Genomic DNA, 17,583 nt, shown 5'->3' on the forward strand with positions numbered 1-17,583 from the left:
GCTGCATTATGACCAGAGCCCTAAGGCCCCTGACGTTGTCCTTCCCCAGGAAGAGGTGCCCACCCTCATAGCTCAGCGCAAGGCAGCTCCCACTCTGTCTCAGGGGCTCTGTGGGCGCAGGTGCAGGAGCTGGAGGGGAAGGTCATTGCAACACGGTGCTGGGGAGGACTCTATGCACGGAGAGAGACAGTCCACAGTAAGCCAGTGGGCAGATGAGACTCCAGGAAAAAAAGGCATGAAAACCAGAACCAGTGTTAGCATAGTTCTGTGGGGTGAGGTGGACGGTGGTAAGTGATATAGAATAATCCGTCAAGTGGGGTAGTTTGTGGAGAGATTTAATGCCAGGCTGAGGAGTTTAAACTCATTACCTGTCCTAGACAGTTCAGAACCAGGGAGTCTCCTGAGCTGTGAAATGATGTATTTAGAACAGTATCGCAGACAACATGGGCCTTTGAAATGGCTTCACTGTCTTTCAGCCCAACAAGCGTATAGTCAACATGCCATGCTCAGCTCAGATGTCACCCCTCTCTGAATGTTCCCTGACTGACCTGCCCTGGTCACCCATCCATGGGCTCCAGACCCCACTATTAAGACCCTTCTCTCACTGTTTTATTCTTATCCTTCCATGCATTCCCTTGTGTCTCTAGACTCCCCTGGGGTTGTCCGTGTTTGTGGGCTCAGCATTGTCCAGAGTGTCTGACACCTGTAGGTGTGGGATACGTGTGTGTTGACCGACTGGTCCTGGTGTGAGGACTCAAGTCTGAGTAACACTCGTGGGAATGGAAAGGGGGTGAGAGGTGTCAAAGGAATGATAAAAGAAAACCTATTAAAACATAGGAAAATAACATGAAAGAAAGGGAAATGTTTCTAATGACAATTTTCGAGCTACTGTTGATGATTTCTAGAAGAACAAGTGAGAGAAGCTGCTTGTGTCTTATTTAGAAACCTTGGTTGGACCCAACCTTGGGACATCCAACAAGAAATATTTGGGAAAAGGTAGGAATTCCAGGCTCACCGACCAGAAACTCAGGCTAAACATGTACATTGATCTTTTTATGTTTCAGCACGAATATCTATGTAATCCTCCAAGAATTTGGGGACAAAAAAAAAGGGTAATTATCATATATCTTTTTATAGGCTTTCATCACATAACTGACTTTACATATACAGTGTGTTGTGTTATGGTTTCTCCATTGAATAATTATAATTAAGTATCCTTGTTTTTGCATGTGCCTTCAGAGTTGTTACTTTGAACATTACGTTGTACACAAGGTGTTTGAATAGCAAATCAGTGAAGACAGAGATGATAAGACGGTTAAAAAAACATATCTCAAGATTGAGTGTTAGTTTTAGATGAAGATGTTGTAGGGGTGTCAAAGCTGTAAAAGCAACAATAAAAACATTGCATAATAAATTCCCAAGGTCATCTTCAACTCAAGATTATTTCAAAAATTCAAGGTTACTGTCCTGTGAGTGTGTTGAAATCCGATGGAGCAGAGATGCTCCCCACCAGCCAGGTGACTCTGCTCTGGCACACAGTCCGTCTGGGGACACACGGAAGCTCACACCACTGCATGAGATGCGCAACACAAAGCATGTTTCCTTTCCGATCCTTTCCATCCCCTTCCGCCTCCCTGCCAGTAAAATGTGCGCAGAGACACACAGAATTCTTATTCAGGGGAAATTACTCGCCCTTCATGAGGGTGGTCCCTCTGGGTAGGAAGCTTTTGGGAGATCCATGTATTTGGGAGGGTGTGACCTGGGAGACTATTTATTTTGACTCCGCCCCTTACGCTCAGGCAGGTGAGCTGGGCAGACCTCTTTTCTGTCTGTGACAGTGATTGCTCCCTCTGTGCTAGAAGACTGTGCAGGCCACAGACAGACACATAATGTGCGGTGAAGACTGAGGACAAAGGGATGGCTTTTCCAAGATTGGAGAAGAATGAGAACTTAAGAGAGAGGAGGAGAAAAGAAATACCATTCTTATGTATGTCTGGTGGAAATGGCCACCCAAAGCATTCTTAGGATCCTAAAATCAGTCACACACAGCTGGCCAATGGGACTTCATCTTCCTCTGGAAATGTGAGGTCCAGAGCTTTTACGTTTTCTGATGATCTGGATGGTTTAAACTATTAGTCCCAGAAATGTTTTATTCATTGAATTTTCTAATTGGAAACTATTATTAGACTTATTCAGTGAGTATGTTAAATGCCAGCATTTGTACTATAAATGTCAATTAGAGAAACTGAGTGAGGTGGAAGGTTTCTAACACTAGGGTTTACCTTCCTTTATAAATCAAACACCTTTTTAGCACAAAGCTGCAGTTGCCTCTATATTTTGTGCCTCCTTGAACAAGAACACAACTCCCAAAGTGGCAGATGTCATTTATTGTATGCTAATGTTTGCTTAGGACATAGCAATTATTCTCTTTTTGTAAGTGAAATAATTCTTATATATTCACAATTTTAACATATAATTGTCAGGTCATACTAAATGTCCAATGTCCATTAAAGAAAATTTAAGTAATGTCCTTGACCGCAAGGATTGTTTCAACGTTATTCACCAAATTTTGGAGTTCAGTGGAAGAATAATTGATGGGCAGGGCTGAGGGAATATGGGCCACACGAGGAGGTGGGCAGTGACATGGCCATTTCTTAGGTGACAGTCTATGGATCACACTTCTCTTCCCTGGGCTGGAGATAAAGGCTGAGGCTGCCTGAATCCAGAAATGAGGGATCAAGTCAGTCTACTAAATATGCACAAGCAATGTAAGTCTAGTCAGTTACCTCTGAAATGTTACCCTGTTGACATCTTGGGATTCAAATGGAGAGAAGAGGGTGATCTTCTGGAGAAGACCTGTATGCTGGGGCCCTTGAGCACAGTTTATCTTTGAAGCTACACCCCAGAGGAGTTTCAGAGGGTGGTTGAATTCTTCTCTGAGGTACTTGCATGGATCAGGATCTGGGCTCTGAGGGAGCTGGATGCCGTTGGTAGTGAGTCCTCAGGGTGTTACTCTCAGTACAGCTACTCTGGTGGGACGACACTTCCTAGTATAGACAAGGATGCCCGAGAGCCCCTCAAAGTAGGCGAACCAGAAGAGTTCCTTCAATCTGACCTGTGGAAACCAGGGCCAGACTCCCAGCATGACTTCACCGAGACCCACCTCGTGCCTGAGAGCCAGGGATGTAACTAGATTGGGCCAAACAGTGGTACTTCGGCATTTTTAATTCTCCTTGTACATATATTAAAGTATGTATGAAATAATGGATGGACTGTGAATTGAATCTCTCAAAAGATGGTTATTTAAGTAAATGACGGATTCAAACATTTCATTCAGTATTGTCACTCACTCTTTCTCTCTTTTCAGTGGAGAAGATCGAAGTCTCACAACAGTACCTCCAGTGACCCATGTGTAAGTACTACTCCCATCTATAATCCCAAAATAATCCAGGCTTTCCCCTGGGTGTATTTTCTGTGTCGTTGACGCCTTTCCCTGAAGCGTGCTCACACTCAGTGGGAACACGTCACTGTGTGTGATGAGCAGAGATCAGCAGACGCCTCACCCGTGTCTGGTAGACAGACTTGAGCTGGGTGTCTCAGTGTAAAAGCACCCTCTCCATTGTTCAGTGGAAACCTTCCCGTTTCCCCAGCAGAGTAGGACCAGAGCTCTAGATCACTGGGGTCTCTAGAGATGGACATGAAGTGAAATGGGCAGAGCCGACTCACAGCTCAGGGAGAAGCACCTGTGTGTCTGTGCTTCTCACAGAGGCAGGGAGTCTAGATTCCACAGCGCTGGCCTTTGGGTCTCACTGGGGACATGAACATTGTTTTATATTCTAGCTGGGAAATTCAGACATATGTGAGATCTGCCGGGATGGAGGGACACTCTTCTGTTGTGATACATGTTCGCGATCGTTTCATGAGTACTGTCACCTCCCAGCTGTGGAAACTGAGAGGTCTGTGAGGTGCAGCCCCTCTCTCCCTTCAGGGACCCTTCTTCTGGCCATGCCCCTCCCGCACAGAGCTGCTGGGTGTGTCCTGATGGGAAAGAGCGGGGTTGGAGGTGGGGTCCGGCAGTATGATCCAGACTGTGCCAAGATCCTGACAGCAGGAGGGGACAATTCTCCTCTCTCTTCTGGGATGCTGAGGCTGGTGGCTGGGTCCTTTGCTTTGATATTGCTACTGTTCTTTCTATTTTGTTGTTGTTGTTGTTATTTTTCTGAAGGTGGAAACGGGGAGGCAGTCAGACAGACTCCCGCATGCGCCCGACCGGGATCCACCTGGCACGGCCACCAGGGGGCGATGCTCTGCCCATCCGGGGTGTCGCTCTGTCGCGACCAGAGCCACTCTAGCGCCTGGGGCAGAGGCCAAGGAGCCATCCCCAGCGCCCGGGCCATCTTTTGCTCCAATGGAGGCTCGGCTGCGGGAGGGGAAGAGAGAGACAGAGAGGAAAAAGAGGGGGAGGGGTGGAGAAGCAGATGGGCGCTTTTCCTGTGTGCCCTGGCCGGGAATCGAACCCGGGACTCCTGCACGCCAGGCCGACGCTCTACCACTGAGCCAACTGGCCAGGGCCACTACTGTTCTTTCTAGAACGCTCCCAGCATGACTGCTGTTTCTGTGAGTAGAAATGCAATTGTATGTGTTCCGTGCTTATTTAGAAAAGGCAGGAAACACAGACAGGTTCCCTCATTTTGCCACCTTTTCAACTGGCTGATGAAGGCCGAGCCCCAGGGGATAGGGCCCCGACTCTGACACAGAGGCTTGGGGGGAGGGCCACTTGCTCTCGCAACAGCTCAGATGGGGAAAGGAGAGCGGTCACTCACCCCGACACCGTTCTGCACCCCCTCAGACCATGATGCTCCCTTCAAGGGGAGGAGGGTCATTCTATCAGACCCCACCTGGGGTCTTAGAGACTCTGTCTGGGAGGTGTCCCCTTCATCCCCGGCTGTGCCCATGGCCATTCCTGAAAGGACAGTGGCAGCCATGGGGACGGTGCCTCTTTGAGGGCCTGCCTTGCTCACTTGTGCCCCTCCCAGGGACCCGTGGAGTTGCACCTTCTGCAGGATAAAAAACTCTGCTGGAAGTCAGCGGTGCCACAGGGAGTCTGAGGTCCTGGCGAGGCCGATGGGGCCCGTGGAGCAGCTGGTGAGTCAGATTTGACCCCAAGCCTTTCTGTTTCGGCTCACGAGTGAGAAGTCAACGGTGTCAGGGAGGGCGAGCGTGTTCAGGTGCCTCCTCGTGCCTCTCAGGAAAACCTGTTTGCAGAAAAACATCTTCAGCCATCCCACGACTCCTTCCTGGAGCCACAGCTGTTTGGGGAGACTTCCGGAGGATGGGTGGGTCCTGCCCGCACGTGCATACGGGTCTTTCTCTCCACGCTGCTTCTCCTGACATCCTCCTTCTTTTGCAGAAATGCGAGTTCCTCCTCTTGCAGGTCTATTGCCATTCAGAGAACTCCTTCTTCACAAAGATTCCACATTATTATTATGTAAGTAAGAAGAGTAAACCATCCTTATGGGCCGCCATGATGTTACCTGACCTGACATGAGCACTTGAGGGATTTGTGATCTGAAGCCCAGGGGAGGGGCACATGATCGTCACCTGGTATTTCTGCTGGACTGGATGGGAATCCACAGAAGGGAGACACTGGACTCTGTCTGCCATTCTCTCGTGATAATTTTATTCCCACCAGATTAAAGAGATTTCTCAAAACCTAAAGGAACCCATGTGGTTGGACAAAATCAAGACTAGACTAAAAGAGCGTTACTATCCCCGAGTGGAGGGTTTTGTGCAGGACATGCGCCTCATCTTTCAGAACCACAGGGCGTCTTACAAGGCAAGTGGCTCCCTCTTCCACTTCATCCCTTTCCACTGAGTCGCTCTGCCCTCCGTTCCTGCTGAGAAAGTTTCGTTTCCCTCATCTGTGACGAGCCTGTACAAGCGAGGGTGCAGGAAGTGAGTGAACCCTTTTAGAAATCAAGATTTAAGCTCACCAGGGAGAGTCACAGTGAGTCCGAAGGTGTCCCAGCAATCAGAACCCAGGCCCCTGGGAGCTCATTCCCTTTGGAAAAAGTGAAGGTGACAGGTGCCCACTGAGAACAGCTGTATACTCCCTGTGCCAAACCTAAGGAGAAAATTGCGTCTTAAAATAATGTTGTTCTTATCTTTCCCCAAATACACTCAGTCAGACCTCTCAGAAGTCCCCAACTCCAGAGTCCTTTACACATGAATGGACCATATAACAGCTGTCACCAGAGGAGAATAGAAGTGACAAGATGAAGGGAACATCACTGGTTGTACTCAGACATCTGTAGTATTTGATTGTTACAAAGACCTTAAATTACTTTTCTAACTCTCACTAGACAACCCAAACTGAATGAGTAACAGTTCCTACATGTGGCAATGATTGTCCTTTTCTGTATAGTTAACAAGAATTAATTGTCACAGAGAACACAGAAATTACTCTTAGCTGCATGAATTTTTTTTTAATCTTCATCTTGTTAATATAACGTAGGTGTTTAAGGTAATCTTGAATGCAATGTTTCTTAGCAGTGATAATGAGTGTTATTACTTTTGCTGTTATTTCTCTTTTTTTCCCCCAGTACATTGACTTCGGCCTAATCGGACTGAGACTGGAGGCGGAATTTGAGAAGATTTTCAAAGAAGTGTTTGCAGTTCAGGAAACCAATGAGAGCAGCCCAGTGGTGTAAGGGAGCCGCTGGGACCCTGGACACCCCCTCTGGGAGCAGAATTCCTGTCCCTCGGTGCTGTGAAGGCTGGCTCCTGGGCCTCTCCCTGGAGTCCTGCACTGACCCGGGGGGAGCTGCTTGGCTTGGAGGCTACACCTCCATGGGCTCGGGTCAGGCTCCACACTGGGGTCGGGCTAGAGCCGGTCCCACCTGTCACCCCGTTCTTGCTTAGCTTTCCCACCAGACACCCCGACTCCCTCCCCCTCCTCCTCTTCCAGAGAGTTCTCATAATAAATCATTCCCTCACTGGACTTCATCTCAGGCTCCGCACATAGGGAACACAACCTAACTAACAGTCCTGGCAAGCAGGTCCAAAGGATGGGATTGGTGTGCTGGGTACTGTCTAGTCAGACAGTGACAGGAAGAACACTTACAGTCCCTGCTATACTGGTGCCGCCGAAAATCCCTTTGTCTGTAGGAAATGAGATGAGGTAGAAGGGAAGAGTTATACCGGCTGGTACAATTCCCTGCCATTTATAAAAAGATAACTTGGTACTCTATGAAGTGTGGATTTTGGTGGCTATTGCTAAATGCCACAAACGTGTCGAACAGACTACACGACAGGCTGGATCTATTCATCACCCAAAGCAAAGAGACCCTCACACTTGCATCTGGAAGGAAGAGAGTGAGAAAGGCTTGATAGAAGCCCCAATTTTGAGAATGGCAGAACCTCAGAGGAGACAGAATTCTAAGCTTACTTGGGCCTCTTATTCTGTACTCAGGGCCACAAATAATGAGAGTGAAGCCCTGAGACTCAGGATGGGGGTTTCTGGGTAGACGAACAGGAGAACTGTGGACTCCAGGTGCTCTGCGCCCACTGGCCTGCAGAGTTGGAGGCTGCCTGTTGGAGGACTGACTCCTATCAGCCCCCTGTCTTGCTTGACTAGAGAACACACCGAGTGCTCCACTTGCCCCCAGTGAGCGAGTCCTGGCTGGAGCGGCCTGGTGAGGAGAGGGTTTCTATTCCAATGAAACCCCAGGTGACCAACATGTCGCAGGAGGGGCCAGGAGACCGAGTCTGGGAGCGAATTCTGTTGAAGGAGTGGGATATACAATGAAACAAAAAATTGTCCCAATGAGTCTATGAGTGGGTGGAACAGCAGGTCCATCACTCTCTTTAAAATTGATAAACAAGAATTTTAAATGACAGAAGTTGTTGGTAAAATCATACAGCCCTGTGCCACAGAGTTGTAGCCGTAAGAGCAACACGGGGAAGGTCTGTCCACCCCAGGCTGGCTCTTAGAGGCTTGCGAGAAGGCACGGGGCACGCTGGGTGCAGAGGAAGGGGAGGTGCCAGACTCGGCAGTGCAGACTAAGGCCGTGGGGGGGATCCAAAGTCCTCGGGAAGATGGCGTGCCTTCACAGCTGTCTGCAGCTGGAACACCCATCCTTCCGGCGGCTCCGCTCCTTGAAGGCTCAGAAACACCTGCTGAACACGGTGAGAAGGAACATGCGGCAGACGGGGCGCCAGCATCCTTGAGATTCGCAGACGTAGCTGTCCGCCGTCGGCTGGAATGACGCCGGAATGTTTTACACAACGGGGTTCCCCGTAAGAATCGATGATGAAATTCCAGAATGACAAGGGCAAGTGGCAGCGTGACCTGTGAGAGCAAGACGAGGTTATTTCTGTCGTGGCAGCAAGGTAGAATGACGGCCACAGATGTCTGTGGGGAGAAGGAACAGGACGTGGTGTTCTAGGTCGGACAGATGGGCAGCGAACAGGGTAGTGCTTCCTGTTCACCATTACAAGGGGTTAAACACAGGTGAGCCGATGTCTGATTTCAGCTACCCAAATGAAAAGTAGTGCTCGCCCAGTTTCCGGTCTTGAGTGGCTTATTCTTTTTTTAATTTATTTTATTTTATTTCTTCACCTAGAACCAGCTATGGAAATGAGGGCAGGTGTCCTAGGAAAGGACTCTACATGTGCCCGTGCAGAGATTCCCTCAGTTCTTCACCAAAGAGGCCAGTGGCCATTTAGCCAAGTAACCTTATTTCAGAGCGTGGGAAATGCACAGATCTCTCCAGGTGGTGGATGACCCCATCTGACTGGAGTCTACTCTGGGACCCAAGGCGCCATCATGGTCCCTGGGAGAGCAGAGTGTATGGAGGGCTGGCCATGTCCACCTCCCAGTGGGTTCACTCCATCCACGGACACACCCACAGTCATTTCCCCTGTTCCTGAGGGTGTAACCAGGACACTCACAGCAGGGGCTCTTCTTTAACCTACGAACTACTCTGTGAACATAACGACTGCCTTAGAAAAGCCTGGTGGAAGGTCCTGAAACTGAAGTCTCCCACGATGAATCAGGAAACTGGAAGCAGAATATTCTGAAGGAATCACTGAGATTAGTGTCACCTACTAAGACCTAGCGAATTCTGCAGTTGTCATGCCCATTACCTCTCCATTTGACTCTGCAGTCTGGGTTCTGCAAAAGCTCAGTAGTTCACTACTACTAGAGACTTCACAAGTATTAGCCCCAGTTGTGGTTGTTATGCTGGACATGGTGCCCTCATTAGAGCAGATTAGCATGGCCGAGCATATGTGCCATACAACTGTTAATATGGAGAATGCACTTTAATAATATCCAGGAGGAGGTAGAATAAGAAGCAGTTCACACTAATATATAAACACACATACACATATATGTATATAAACATACATGTAAGAGAATTTATTATGTGGATTCGGCTTATGTGACTATGGAGGCGAATCATGGGCCAACCCATGATTTCTCTGCTCTCTATGGCCTGGCTGAAGATTTGCAGTTTCTGTCTTCTCCTCCTTCCCCCACATCATCTCCACAAGGGCCCGCGGCCAAGTGGAGTTCACCCCTCACCCCATGTCCGCGCCCCCTTAGAAGGTTGGGCAGCTAAAGACAGTGGGTTCCCAAGATGATTTTGGAGTCTTTGCACAAATGAGTGGACTCCTGGCAGCTGGCCCCGCTCCCCCCTGGAGGTGCTCCTTGCCTGGTTCCAGGTCCTGACTGTCCCTCCTTGTCCTCCATTCCTGCTGCCACATGCCATCAGGGGAGACGCAGAAGTGGGGAGACAGCCTATGACAGCACAAAGAAACTGAATTTTACTCCTCTTTCCTCCGTGTGGGTGGGGTTGTGTCTCGGTGAGTTCACACACTTCCTGCTCAGGGCTGGGGAGCCACAGTAGAGCCAGGCTGGGGACATCTGAGAGCTGAGGCCCCGGCAGAGCGCGGAGCAGGACGATGACAAGTGGGAACAGTGACCGCAACACCAGGTCAGTCTCTGTCTCCCTCCCTTTAACTTTCTCTCTGGCTGGGCAGCTGTTTTCATGTCTGTCTTTAGACACTGGTCTCAACCTTGACCTCAGTGCTGCTGTCCAAGAACACTCAGGGGCACTGTACTGAAATGCAGGGATAGCTAATGAGGAAGTCAGAGCTTTAACCTGCGGAGGGACAGCTGCTGGAGTGAGTGCAGCTGCCACAACCACAGGACTCCTGTCTTCCAGCCACTGCTCCGCGGGCGGGCCTGTCCCTCTTTTCTGTTGCTTTGAGGCAGAGATTTGTTATTTTCTCATAACTCTTGAACCCTCTCCTTTCTCTCACACCTCCTCTAGGTCATTTCAAAGAAGGTAGTTTACGAAATCTATAATTCAGAGTAACCCACTGACTTATTCTCCGTCACTGGCTGGTGCGCTGGGATCTTGTACCTGAACTGTGCACAGGCCTCTGCAAGGAAAGGGCTAGAAATACTATTCTTTTCTCTAGTTGTGGGATTAGTAATAATGTTACTTAAGATATTTAATTTTAAAATTATTAGTACAAAAGTAGTATATGTTCTTGGTCATAAAATTACAGGTGACACGGATGCATGTAGAATAAACAGTCCTGTTCCCCACCCGCCCTGCGGCTCCCAGTCCTGGTGCTGCTCAGTGCTGCAGGCGGGGCCTTGCCTGGCTTTCCTGGGACCTGTGCACAGACAACTTATTTCCTGAAGGCAGAACTGTGTTCTTGTTATTTAACAGCACATAGTATTGTATATGCCTTTCTGTATCTTACATTTTCACTCAGTTTAATATTAAATACCTCAAAGATCTTTTCACTTTAATAAAGACAGATCGACCTCATTCCTTTACTATCAGACACATGCTGTTGCATAGACCTGCTACATCTTAGTTTCTAAATCATTTCTCTTCTATGCACTGAGATTTATGTTGTTTTTAATAGTTCCCTTTTACCAAGATGTGACAAAAGCAGGCTTACAGTTTTGAGTACGTGAAGCACAAGGCTTATTTTTGTATTATTATTTATTAATCATTGTACTATTTTCTATACATGAACTTAAACCCATTTTTGCCCCATGAGGTATATAAGCCCTTGGCTGTGTTAAGAAAAGAAAGGTGGGATGGGGGACACAAAGGTTACGGTATGTGCTGTTCACCGATCCTGCCTATCGCCTTTCTAGGTGGCCAAGCCCACCCCCTCACACCTCCACAGGAGAACAGCCGTCCCCCACACCCAGGCTTTACAAAGGGAGTGGATGAAGAGTTGCATCTTGCTTTAAGTTGCATTCTTCTCATTACATGGGAGGTTGAATATATTTTATGTTTATTGGCTATTAAAATTGCCTTTCTTGTTCCTGGCCAGTTGGCTCAGTGGTAGAGCATTGGCCCAGTGTGTGGAAGTCCCAGTTTCGACTCCTGATCAGGGCACACAAGAGAAGCAACCATCTGCTTTTCCACCTCTCCCCTTCCCCCTTTCCTCTCTCTCTATCTGTCTCTTTTGCCCTCTTCCTCAGCCATAATTTATTGAAGGAAATGGCCCCTAGCACTGAGGATGGCATCATGGCCTCACCTCAGGCATTGAAATAGCTCCGTTGCTGAGCAATGGAGCAACCCCTCCAGATGAGCAGAGCATTGCCCCATAGGGGGCTTGCTGGGTGGATCCCAGTTAGGGCACACGTGGGAGTCTGTATCTCTGCCTCCCCACCTCTCACTTAATGATAATGATAATAATAATAATAATAATAATAATAATAGATTTGCCTTTTATATGACTTACTGGTTCATTTTTTGCCAACATTTTTCAGTTGAAGTTTGATTAATTTAATATTTACCATGTTTGTAAGAGTTCTTTTTTTTTTTTTTTAAGCAAGAAAGACAGAGAGAGTGACAGAGAAAGGCACAGATAAGGACAGACAGGTAGGAAGGGAGAGAGACAAGAGGCATTAATTTGTCATTGCAGCTTCTTAGTTGTTCATTGATTGCTTTCTCATATGTGACAGGGGGGCTACAGCAGAGCAAGTGACCCCTTCCTTGAGACAGCAATCTTGGGCTTCAAGCCAGTGACTTTTGGACTCAAGACAACGCCTATGGGTCATGTCTATGATCCCACGCTCAAGCCAGTGACTCTGCGTTTAAGCTGGTGAGCCTGCGTTCAAGCCAAATGAGCCCACACTCAAGTTGGCAACCTCGAAGTTTTGAACTTGGGTCTTCTACATCCCAGTCTGACACTCTTTCCACTGCACCACTGCCTGGTCAGACCACAAACTTTTTATTTTCAATACAGAGTTCAGCACACTTTTACATTATTATTTTCTGATGCATGGTGGGTAGTGGCAAGTTTGATGATTCTTTTCTGGTATGAGAAAAGGAAGTTTATGAATCTTTTTTTTTAAATTTATGAATCTTCATAAGCTTTAGAAATACAAAATGTGGATTAAAACATAATTTTCAAAGCAATAAAATAACCAATGAAGAACTAGAATTACAGACTTAGGTTTAAAATTACTTTCGCAGGAAACAGCAGCAGTATCTGAAATTCAGTTCCCTAAAAATATTCACCGTATACAATGATAGCATTAATAGGTTTATATTAACACAAAGTCCCAGAAGAAAGGATTGATATTCTTATGAAATCCACACTTTATACCACATCAGACCATTATTAAACCCTATCTTATCATTTCTGAATCAGTTTTATATGCAAGATGATATTTCCATGAGTAGCTTTAGGTCAGAAGGGGGACATCTGGTTTTTATCTCTCTGAGATTTACAGAGTACTTATCATTCAATGTTTTTCATTCCTCTGTTTTCTTTATTTTGATTTTATATGAATTTAAACTTTTAATTAGAAATATTACAGATATAGTAAAATACCTTTATAATGGCTTTGACAAGGACAGACTGAAATGAACTTTTTCAGTCTTGTGCTTGTCTTCCTGATCCCTCATGCTTCCTTCAATTACATGCTTATCTGTTGCTTTCATTCTATTCATTCTGGTTGCTACTTAGGCACTTATTTTACCTATGTTGGCCCTTCACAGCCTGTCCTTCCTTTATAAAAGTTATAGCCTTTACGAGCATCTCAGAATCTCGATGACCATTTTATCATGGTGTCCTTTCTCCCTAGGATGTCCGCAGAAGACCAGAAGAGGCTTATTACTGAGACTGCACTCAATTACTTCATCAGTCAAAAGCTCAAAATTTCGTATGCAATAAAAAAACCATTTCCTTTCTTTGAAAGCCTTCGTGACCAAAAATTCATCACTGAAGAAAAATATAAAGTAAGTGAAGTTTATTATGTCATAATCTGGTCAATGGTCTCCCAACAAGTTAAGCTTTGATATCCTGGAATTAAACGGCAGGGAACCATCAACATTCTGAGTAGTCTCCTATGAGTGGGGACGTTCTCAAGTACTGCTGTCAGTGTTCCTATAAGGTAACAAAAGAAGAAGAGAAGCAGTGAATCCCTGAGACACTCCTGCTAACTGAAGGAACTGTGCTCCATGGTGTCCCCAGGAGATGAGGTGACTAGGGCTAGAGATAGGCTGATTCTGAAGCAGGTGGGCTTCATAGATGTATAGTGCCTTGTAAGAATTCTACACATACAATGTACCACAAACTGGAAATTAAAATTAATTCTAATGAATGAATGGATAAACTTAATGAATTGACTTAATGAAATGATAATTCACATAACATTTCATTTCAATGACCATCAATGTTAACAATTAGATGTGAGGTTCCAACCCACAGAGAATTACTCTCTTATTGGACACATTTGGAAGTAGATGCTTGCTAATCTATCTTCAACAGTTTTCAGTCTACTTTCCTTTTTTTTCCTTTTGGTATTCTGGAGTCTTGGAATTTAGGTTAATTTTACAGACATAGGTGGAGATACAGGTGGAGATACAGAGATGCAAGTCTACCTTTCCCTATAAATAGATTTTCTCTAGGGGCAAGTTCACCAAGGGGGAGACTTGTCATTGGCTTCCTTGAGCCTTTCCCGGCTAAGCTGGTGCTGAGGATGGGACAAGCATGGCCCAGCCAACAGATCATGAGCTCATCACCTATTAAGTCTCTTCCTAAAATATTTGGCCAGGCTCTTTAAGGACTTCATAGCATTTAACTTTGAACTCACCTTTAGTTTTTAAAATTGCTCCACAATAGGAATTACTGAGGAGGAAGGACTTACTTGTTTCACTTAGGGGCCACATAAATATAAAAATTTAAAACTTTGCATGAGAAAATAACTATGTAGGAAAATTGTAGCATGTTGACAATAAAATCATTTTCTAGGGAGCCTCTGTAATTTGGAAGGATGTGCTTCATTTTTCTCCATTGATGTTCTTTAAGGATTGTCAAGAATCTTGTAAAAACATGACCCACCTGCCGCATTTGGTGTACAGTGTCCTCAGTGAACTTGAGAAGACATTTGACATTCCAGTTCTGAAAGCATTGTTCAACGAGTTCAACATAAGGGAATACCCTGCTTTAACTCGCATTGGTAAAAGCTTTGAAAATGGTAATCAGGCTTATTTATCTGCCTTTTGATGTCCAGGGCCAAGTTTTTTGACAAGTACATATTGAGTTATTGCCACGTGCCATATACGATGCTGGACAGTGAGGATACAGCAGTTAAGAAAACAAACGAATTATGAGCTTCTCAAAGCTTATGATAGAATGGCTACAGTACCACACCCACCTGGAGGTCTGCCTAATGAAGCTTGTAGACTCACAGAAGACTGGAAATTTCTAAACATGTACATTTGCAATGATGTCCCTGAGCTGTAATGGAAATCTTTCATTTTTTTCTCTTCTTCTCTCCAGTGATTCACCAGCAGTTGTGTTACCAAGCAAATGATGCTGAAGAGAGAGAAGAGGACCCTAACTCCCAACTAAGCCTTGAACAAGGTGATTGCAAACAGATAAATAACAAAACTCATCTGCTAAGAGGAAAGGAGAAAGGGTGGTGGGTTCTGAGTCCTGAGTGGACCTGGGGATCAGGGGAGAACTCTGAGGAGCTTGGAGAAGGCAGCGAGGGGTGTTCATATGAGAGTCTGACCAGGGGCCAACTCCGAAAAGTGTCTGAGACATGATACAGAGGAACAGGGACACAGTGTGTCAGGAAACTGAATTTAAAGAGAATGCTGACCTGAAGTAATGGTGATCTGGAAGGTTCCCCATAGGAGGAGATCAGAGTGAAGCTGGGAAGGGCTGGGAACTCTGGGCACAGGGTCAAACCAGAAGGAGAGACTTGATGATGGAAGAAGAAGAGACTGATTTAAACATGGGGGATGTTGTTCAAGGGCAGAAATGTTCAAGATCAGCAGTCACACAGGGAGAGAGGAGAGGAAGTGGTGAGATGTGGAGGAGGGGATGTGGGCACCTTGAGAGAGAGGAAGGAGGAGGGCAATGAAAGCCGGGGAGAGGGGTAAAGGACACAACAAAACAAACACACCACTAAGTGCTCACCTACTGAGCATTTGCTCTGGCAGCTCTGGGCTTAGTGCTCACAACTGCCTTGGGGGGCAGTATCACTCTCCGCCCATTCGCAGAAAAGGAGACTGAACTCTAGGGAGACCATGTGTGTGGTTGGCCTGAGGTCAAATGAGCAGGATGAACCAGGCACTGTGATCTAAACCCTGGACACTCAATCCTCATGGAAAGGCCAACAAGACAGTAAACAGGAGTGCAGAGGGGGGTGTGGTGTGAAGAGGGGTGGGGACAAGGAGACAGGACTTTGCAGGAAGTAAGGTGAGGCCATCATTCAGACGCAGCTCTAAAGACAGAAACAGGCTCACTATGGTCACAGGTGACAGGAAGAGCCATCACCAGGTTCTGAGAAGCTCGTGGATGATCTCAGTGAGATCGCTTGACTGAGGCCAGAGGGGCAGCTGAAGGCCAGAGTCGGGGCCAGGTGCGTGTTCCTGGTCCAGACGGGCTCTGCACTGATAGCTGCGGGGAGGGGATATTCATCCTACTTTGTAAAGATTAAAATGGAATCGGGGGGGGGGGGGGAAGAACATAGCTCATACTTCAATATCTGAAGTATACACAGTGAATATATACTTCTAATTTCCGCCCCCAGGAACGGATGAAGACGTGTCTCAAAACCAGGACTCCTCGCCAGCGGATCCCTCCTCTCCTCTTGGTCTGTTTCTGTTGACTGTTCTGTGATCCTTGTCCCTTTCTGGAATGTGCTGGGAGAGGGGCTGCTTCTTTTCAGGGCTAACTGCCCAGAGTCAGCAGTGTTTTCCTCTGCGATTTCTCCAGGGACTTAGATGACAGTCTTGGTACTATGGGTTTCCTGAGGAAGACGCTGTTTCTACTCTGACGTGCGCTTCCTGCTGTCACGTGACAGCCTAGGCCTGAATGCTTTGTCCATGCCCCTGACCTCAGTTTTCTGCTTCTGTCTTCCTTGAGTCTGTGGTGCTTTGAGGTCACGTCCGTGAGGCCAGCGCTGCAGTGAGAAGGCCATGTCTCTGGTGGGTCAGGGTGCCTCCTCCTTGTGTCCCTCACTTAGGACCATGTAAAGACCCCATGTGCCTCCCATGCAAACACTTTCCCTTCCTCCTCAGGGCGGCAGGCCTGGAGCCGCCCCCTAACACCTGACAGGCCTCTGAAATAACACTTTGCTACTTTGGCGAGTAATAATTTCTGTTTACAACTCTTGAGCTCCCTTAATCCATTACTATTTATTGTTATCTATTTATTGTTATTTTCAAATGGTATTATTTCCTTTCTATTGATTTATTCTGATTACACGGGTTAACAAAATTATTCAGGTTTCAGGTGCACAATTCTACAACACACATTCTGTTCGCTGTGTTAGGTGTTCAACACCCAAATCAAGTCTCCGTCCATCGCCATTTATTCCTCCTGCGCCCCCTCCAGTGTCCCCTCTCCCCTCCCCTCGGCCATCCCCACACTGCTGTCCGTGTCCACGAGTTTTTATTCCTTCTGTCTTCTTTTCTTGCTCAGTCTCTCCATGCCCCACAGCAAACCGTCACCCTCTCATCTGTCAGCCTGCTATTCATGAGTCTGCCTCCTTTTTTCTTGTTAGTTCATTCTATTCATTAGATTCCAAGGATGAGTGAAATCCTATGGTGTTCATCTTTCTCTGACTGGCTCACTTCATTTAGCATAATGCTCTCCAGGTCCACCCATGCTGTCCCAAAGGGTAAAATTTCATTCTTTATTTTATTTTATTTTATTTTATTTTATTTTATTTTATGGCCGAGCAGTATTCCATTGTGTGAATGTGCCACAGCCTTTTTATCCACTAGCTACTGAGGGGCTAACGCTTCAATGGACATACGGGTGCATGTAGTCCGTATGCTTAAAATTATGTAAATAACATACGTTTAAGGCTTTAGTTATCATTTATTTTTCTGATGTTACAATATCCCTTACTTTACAGTGATACAGGTCATATTATATTTAATCCTCTCAAACACCTAAAATGATGGTGTATCATCTGAATTTTTCATAGGACAGAGATCAGCGTATAGACTTTGGCTACCTGTGCGAGCTCAGCCACTGGGACGAGGGATTGAGCTCTGCTGTAGGGAGTGTCAG

General features: G+C 46.5%; 2 protein-coding genes across 2 annotated transcripts in view; both read left to right on the forward strand.

The window, feature by feature from the left end:
- LOC136379047 (nuclear body protein SP140-like) overlaps window positions 1-7,463 on the forward strand; it is an 81,195-nt gene extending 73,732 nt beyond the window's left edge. The window contains 7 exon segments of the mRNA XM_066346515.1: window positions 1,065-1,112; window positions 3,368-3,412; window positions 3,841-3,956; window positions 5,037-5,145; window positions 5,411-5,488; window positions 5,693-5,836; window positions 6,603-7,463. Of these exon segments, the coding sequence (XP_066202612.1) occupies window positions 1,065-1,112; window positions 3,368-3,412; window positions 3,841-3,956; window positions 5,037-5,145; window positions 5,411-5,488; window positions 5,693-5,836; window positions 6,603-6,710 (648 nt within the window). The 3' untranslated portion in view covers window positions 6,711-7,463.
- A 2,423-nt stretch (window positions 7,464-9,886) lies between these two features.
- Window positions 9,887-17,583, forward strand: part of LOC136378399 (nuclear body protein SP140-like protein) — a 60,049-nt gene continuing 52,352 nt past the window's right edge. Inside the window, exons 1-5 of the mRNA XM_066345286.1 lie at window positions 9,887-9,998; window positions 13,133-13,286; window positions 14,359-14,527; window positions 14,833-14,916; window positions 16,094-16,156. Of these exons, the coding sequence (XP_066201383.1) occupies window positions 9,967-9,998; window positions 13,133-13,286; window positions 14,359-14,527; window positions 14,833-14,916; window positions 16,094-16,156 (502 nt within the window). The 5' untranslated portion in view covers window positions 9,887-9,966. The remainder of the gene's footprint in view (window positions 9,999-13,132; window positions 13,287-14,358; window positions 14,528-14,832; window positions 14,917-16,093; window positions 16,157-17,583) is intronic.

The sequence above is a fragment of the Saccopteryx leptura genome, chromosome 7 (assembly GCF_036850995.1).
Source record: "Saccopteryx leptura isolate mSacLep1 chromosome 7, mSacLep1_pri_phased_curated, whole genome shotgun sequence".
Taxonomy (NCBI): Eukaryota; Metazoa; Chordata; class Mammalia; order Chiroptera; family Emballonuridae; genus Saccopteryx; species Saccopteryx leptura.